The sequence below is a fragment of the Strix aluco genome, chromosome Z (assembly GCF_031877795.1).
Source record: "Strix aluco isolate bStrAlu1 chromosome Z, bStrAlu1.hap1, whole genome shotgun sequence".
Taxonomy (NCBI): domain Eukaryota; kingdom Metazoa; phylum Chordata; class Aves; order Strigiformes; family Strigidae; genus Strix; species Strix aluco.
This window is the reverse complement of record NC_133971.1, coordinates 27,176,191-27,183,005: the sequence shown is the minus strand read 5'-3', so window position 1 is coordinate 27,183,005 and position 6,815 is coordinate 27,176,191. Positions and strand designations below refer to the sequence as shown.

The 6,815-nt window shown below is 41.3% G+C and overlaps 1 protein-coding gene across 1 annotated transcript; it reads left to right on the top strand.

The window, feature by feature from the left end:
* Window positions 1-200: 200 nt before the first annotated feature.
* On the top strand, window positions 201-4,703 carry NSA2 (NSA2 ribosome biogenesis factor). The gene is made up of 6 exons (XM_074812888.1): window positions 201-320; window positions 544-731; window positions 1,800-1,950; window positions 2,274-2,453; window positions 3,613-3,805; window positions 4,429-4,703. Exons 1-6 carry the CDS (start codon window positions 318-320, stop codon window positions 4,494-4,496), a joined length of 783 nt encoding a protein of 260 aa, XP_074668989.1. The 5' UTR covers window positions 201-317; the 3' UTR covers window positions 4,497-4,703.
* Window positions 4,704-6,815: the final 2,112 nt, after the last annotated feature.

Sequence of the window (6,815 nt, the reverse complement as noted above, 5' to 3'; positions counted from 1 at the left end):
CTCGCTCTTCTTGTCCCCGTCGGCCCCGCCACTAACCGCCTCGTGTTCCGCCCTCCCGCCCCGCCAGACCCAGGCGGCAAAAAGCGCCGCTCCGGCGTCCCCCTTCCCGTTTTTCCCCCCTCTTCGGCCCCACCAAGTCGGGCGCATAGCCTTCGGGCAACGCGGGCCACCGCCTCTCCGCCCGTAGGAACCAAAGGGCCGCGGGGAAGCGTTTCCAGCCGGGGCATCTTCTCAGCCGGCCCGCCCTTTTCGCTGCGGAGGAGGCTGCAGGCCGGAGGGCTCGGCGGGACGAGGGGAGACGCCGCGGGGCCGCCACCATGGTGGGAGCCGGGACGGCGGGGCATGGGGCGGGGCGGGACGGGGGAAGGGGTGAAGGCGGCCGAGAGGGCACCGCCGCCCTGCACCGAGGGTGCCGCCGATGGGCCGCGGCCCGCTCGGGCCTCCGCCGCGTGTCGCCGGGCCCCGGTGAGGGTGCGGCCTCGGGCCCGGCCGCCCGGTGCGCGGCCGCCGATACCCGTTCACCGCGCTGCCCTGTGCCCACAGCCGCAGAACGAGTACATCGAGCTGCACCGCAAGCGCTATGGGTACCGCCTAGACTACCACGAGAGGAGGAGGAAGAAGGAGGGCCGGGAGGCTCACGAGCGGTCCCGGAAGGCCAAGAAGATGATCGGGCTGAAGGCCAAGCTCTACCACAAGCAGCGGCATGCCGAGAAGATACAGATGAAGAAGACGTGAGTACCGGCCGCTTCTCTGACACCGTCCAGTCATCCTGACATGTGAAGGAGGAGATGAGACGTTAATATAGTTACAAAGAACTACTTATTACTGGGATCATGCGTTACACTTTTAAATAGCTCTCAGGATGTAGGAGAAAGTGTGTTTTGCCATAGTGAAGACATACCCGATTTCCTTTCTTCTCCATGCGTGTTAACAATTCTGCTCCTAAAACCATTCCTTTAAATAAGTGTTAATGAGCAATAGCAGTGACTAATGTAATTATGACAAAAATGTGAACCATTTACTTAGGGCTTTTACATTAACTTCTGTATTAGCATAGCAAGAAGCAGCAGGCATTTTCTTAACACTGTTAACAGAAAAAGTACAGTAACATACAGAGTGTTTGAGCAGAATATGAGGCTTGTCTTCCAGGATAAATTACAGTATCAGACACAGATAAACAGAAGTCTTTTTCTGAAAATTTTCTCTGTTGTTTGGAAGTTGAAATCAAAGCTGTTAACAATATCCTTTCAGCTAATGAGCTTTCTACCTGTCTACCATATTTTTGTTGTTTTCCAAGTGTAGACAGTCATTTTCCTCTGCTACTTGTAACTAGTTTGTGGGTCTTTTTTTTTTCCCTTAAATGGCCTCAAAATTAATGAAACACAACCCCCTTACACAAACACATTCCTCAGATTTGTAAACATTGCTATCAAATCTCGGATGAGTAGTAGTATGTTATTTTTTGTCAGAGAGGAAGGCCACTATCTCAAAGTGCTTGGCTGCTTGTTTTAAGTCATTAAGGAATTTCTGAATAAGATGCATGTCTGTGTTCCTGTCTTGATGGGAACTGACAAGCTTTTGTGCAGTTTTGTGCACTCTGCATTTTGTCAGTTGTTACATGAAGTGAAATTACTGATTTACCTTAAATTCTTTAGGATTATTCCTTAAACATAAATATGTACTTGTTTACAAATATCTCTTAAAAGAAAAGTTTGAGCAGGCACAAGTTAAGTTAAAAGGATTTATCTAAAAATTAGCCTTTTTCTCCTACTCTTAATACTGGTTTTCTTTCCTTGCAGCATTAAAATGCATGAAAAGAGAAATACAAAGAAAAAGAATGATGAAAAAACACCTAAAGGAGCAGTTCCAGCATACCTGCTGGACAGAGAGGGCCAGTCCCGGGCTAAGGTTCTCTCTAACATGATCAAGCAGAAAAGAAAAGAAAAAGCCGTAAGTAACTTATTAGAATTCAGACACTTAAAATTACTTTTGACAATGACCACTTTGTGTTGCTGATTCTCAGGTGACTTACAGCCTACAAGCAAAGTCAAAATAAAACCCAAAACCTTGAGTATCTGAGCAAGGTAGGATAGAGTAAGCACATGCAATATCTTGATTTTCATAACTGTAAATGATAATTAAAATAAGTAGCTATGAGTTATGTGGTCTACCCCTGTGCTTTAGCGAAATTTTATTTTATGCTTTGGTTGTCCTCTTTCATTTAGCAGTGCAGCATGTAAGACTATTGACTTCTTTTTTCCGCTCCCTTCCAGGGGAAATGGGAGGTTCCTGTGCCAAAGGTCCGTGCACAAGGAGAAACAGAAGTTTTAAAAGTGATTCGTACAGGAAAGAGAAAGAAGAAGGCCTGGAAGAGAATGGTTACAAAAGTTTGTTTTGTTGGAGATGGCTTTACTAGGAAGCCTCCTAAATATGAGCGATTCATTCGACCAATGGTAATGTTCTTGAGCCTTAAAAAAATATTAAGTAATAATTCTTTTGACTTACTGCTTTGAGTTCCTGTGGTGAGGAAACTTCCTTCTATGATAATGGACTTGATTACTATTGATGTAGAACATTCCTATTAGTTTTCTTGCAGAAATCTAAACTTTGAATAGCCTGAGGGTGGGGAGGTGCCCCTGCAGTCGCAGTCTGTGTTGAAATACTGCTTTTACTCCCGTAACTCGGATGATGCCAGCAAGTTAAAGCTACCAGCTGTCAAATTAGCATGGGAAGGTCTTTAGCAAAGGCACCTTGAATAGCTTTTAAAGTTGGAGACTTCTTTTACAAGCTGTTATGATTCTGTCAGCTGCAGAAGCCAACTCTGTTCTAGGACTCCAGAACTCCCTCCTGTCTTCTTAAGTAAGCTTGAAGGACAGTTGTAACTGTATGCAAGTGAAGTGCTGCACCTTCAGCCTGACCTTTTCTTACACAGCTGCAGGAACAGTGCCTGGGCTCTAGCAGCCTGGCAGTGCACAGAAGGAAGAACTAGATTCACTAAGACAGCACAGTTTTTCTATAAATACCTGTTCCTGTTTCCTCACAGGAATCAACAGAATTGCCTATATAGGATGCCTGTTGGATTGTACCTCATTACTATTTTGATGGTTTTACACAGAAGCCTTGGATAGATTTTTACTGACACAGAAAAGTTTATGGTACTTAATGGTAAAGTACCCTTTACAAAGCACAGGTCACTACATAGAAAGTGCTATAAGAGATGGGTATTTAATACTATACAAGATGAGGAAGGTTTTTCAGTTTGACAAGAAAAAAGGAAGAATTTCTAGTCTTAAAAACCAGTAGCACTGTTAAATGTGTTACAATAAATGCCTCATTTCTTCATGGAATAGAAGTCACCTGAGGTAGCAAGTATTCTTGTATTACTATTAAGAATTGACATCCTGAAAATACACGTGAGAAGCTTTATTCAGGTTTTTAAACAAATCTGGATTTTCTACAGTAGGTAGATAGCATTCTGTATTCTAAGTTGTTTCATTCTTCCTTGTCTCTCAAAACATATAAATCTGAGGACATATGCCGAAAGTGTTAAACTAGATTAGCTTGAGGGCTTAAAGCAAATACTAACTCATTCTAATACTCCTTATGCAACAGGGCTTACGTTTCAAGAAGGCACACGTGACACATCCTGAACTTAAAGCTACTTTTTGCCTACCTATCCTTGGTGTAAAAAAGAATCCTTCTTCTCCTTTGTATACAACGCTGGGTGTAATTACCAAGGGTACCGTCATTGAGGTGAATGTGAGTGAGCTTGGCCTCGTGACACAAGGGGGCAAAGTTATCTGGGGTAAGTAGTGAAACTAGCTCTACTGCATAATTACTTTTAAAAGTTTTAAGTCTTGATTGCCTGATATACTGTTAAGACTATGTCCTGTAGTCATAACTGATCCATTGTTAAATGTTAGGTTTGGGCTGTAGCAGAAGCAACTACTAGGTAACTCTAGAAAGGCAAGCTTTAAGTTTTAATCTCAGGCTTTCCATTTACACTTTCAAAATCAAATTAGGTGAAGTTCAGAACAAAGACTCAACTTGCTTGCGTATGTCTCACATTAAGCAATGCTACAAGCCTATAAAGACCTAACCTTGTGAACTCTGAATGATTATGTTTTCAGTGGAAGTTCTGTGTAGAAGTATCTTCATAAGATTTTTTAACAGAGGGGTTGACTTGGACAATAGCAGAACCTGTGATTATCCATTTATAAAAAACAGCCTGAAAAAATATTTTGAGAACCTACATTTTCTGCTCAGCAGAAGGCAGATTTAGATTTCAAAATGTATTTCAGTTTTGGAACAGGAATTCCCTACACTTCAAAGAGACTTGTGGATTGAACTTGCAAACACAGAAGAATCAAATTTATCACATGAACTACTTCAAGCTTTTGTAAACATTTAATTCTCTTTTCTTTTTAGGGAAATATGCACAAGTAACAAACAATCCAGAAAATGATGGCTGTATTAATGCCGTTCTACTTGTTTAAGTGGTGTTTGATACTAAGCATTGGACATGGGCTCTTGTAAAATCAGTGCAGTTTCAACAAGTTTGCAAGACCTCTGGAACCTTCAACCATTCAAGAATATGGACCCCACAAGCCGGTGAGGAACTTAAACATGCCAGAAACAACTGCTCAGGTTTTCATACTTGTTTGTTCAGATGAATACTGTCCAAATAAAGTGATTTATTTTCATGTTTTGCTGATGTGGTGTGGATTTGATCTAAACCTTCTTGGTTTAGCAGTTTCCTGGCTTAGATATATTGTATATTTAATTCAGCTCACATTCCTGGTGGTGGGAAGTACAGCCACTCTTTCCCACAGTGGCCTACTGTAATAACTAAAGGTACAGAAGAATATGCTAACTGGTATTCTGCTTCTGGGAAAGCAGAAGAGCTAGAAGAATGCATTTAGAATCTTACTGCAGACTGACATTAGAAATTAAAACACTCAGTTTGATACATGCCCCTACAGAAGCATGGGCTTGAGAACACATTAGCAGCATGGGGGTGTGGAGGGGGTGGGTGTTAAAGGTGGGGGAGGGGCATAGCTGCCCTCCTACTTTACTCCATGTCTTTCTCCCATTTGCATCCATGACTGCATTAATGGAGAGAATAAGGACTGGAGAGCATAGCACTGTAGTTCCAGGCAAAAGGAGAACAGTTAAATTTATGAAGTTGTAGGGGTTTTAAGATCTGAAATACAAGAATGGCATGATAACCCTGATACTACAACTACTTGTAGCTATTTTGGTGGCTTTAAGAAACATTCAAGAAAAACTAAAGGTCACAAGCATCAACTGATCAATATGTATTTAGCTTGCATCCTCAAAATACAAGAAACACAAAAGCTGGTTCTAAACAGGAAGCTTTCAACAGTGGCGTATAACTGCCTCTAATCTTCCAGTCAATTTGTTGCTAAACAAACTTAGCACAACCTATCACTGCAAATAAGCATACCATTTTATATTCCTACTTCTAATCAGTACTTCACTTCAAGCCAAGGAGCTTTTAACACAAATTCTAAGTCAAATCCTTATAAGCTTTGTCCAGTTTGAGGACACTCTTACCCTTCTACATTGTAAGGAGGAAATTTTCAAACAAAACTCTTTAAGATATTTCAGAAGCCAGAATGTGAATAGGTTTGGGTTAAGTTACTAACTAAACTATTAACTAAAGTTAAAACATGCAATAAGCAGGTTGAGTAGTAGATTACAGAATCAGAGAGTAGTTAAGGTTGAAATTGAGATTCTGTGGTGCAAGCCCCTACTTAAAGCAGAGTCAACTACAGCGGTGTCTAAAGGCCACATCCAGTCAGGGTTTGAGTATCTCCAAGGATGGAGACTCCACTACCTCTCCAGGCAACCTGATTCAATGTTTGACCACTCTTATGTAAGTGTTTTATGTTTAAATAGAATTCCCTGTATTCCAGTTTGTGCCCACTGCCTCTTGTCCCATCACTGGCCTCCACTGAAGAGTCTTGCTCCATCTTCTTTATATCCCCTCACTAGATATTTGTACACAAGGTACAATCCTCCCAGGCTTTCTCTTCTGCAGGCTGAACAATTGCATCTCTCAGCCTCTCATATGACAGATGTTCCAATCCCTTGATCATCTTCATGACCAGATCATGTTCCAGATACATGACTCTGGCCAGAAAGTCAAGCTAGTTGCTTTTGTACCAGCTTTGTAACTTCTCTCACGCTATCTGATAGAGTCAGCACTTTAACTATATCAAAGCCTTCTCCTCTTACAGGCTATTTTGTAGTTTAACTAATACATTGCCCCAGTCTAGGCTTAATAACTTACTATGATTTTTACTTCTTTGTGTAGTGACAAATGATTTGAAACTAAGGAAGGGTGACAAGCCAGTAGGTCATTTGTTTAGAGAGGGCATTTTGTCAAACGGATGAACCTCCGTTTAAGTTCTTGTTGGTTTACCCTTTATTGCACATTAACAAATAACATGAAAATAATGCTTAAGTTTTCTATAGCTGTCTCAAGAACATTGCTACCTTTTGTGTTATAAATACATGACTTGTTGGCTGAGTAACAGAACTGTTGCACTTAAAGTATTTTAATGTACTACACTCTAGGGAGTGTGTTACATATAGCAAACTTTACTAAGTTACATCTTGCATAGTTGGTATAAACAGCACAATGCATGCAGTAATGTTCAGAACGGGCTATTCTACAGCTTTTTTTTTATAAAAGTCTGATGCATGAGCTAATTAAATATAGAGAATTGTTTTAATCAATAAAAGATTTTTCAATAATCTTTGGGCTTTTAAAGCTCCTTGGTAGCACA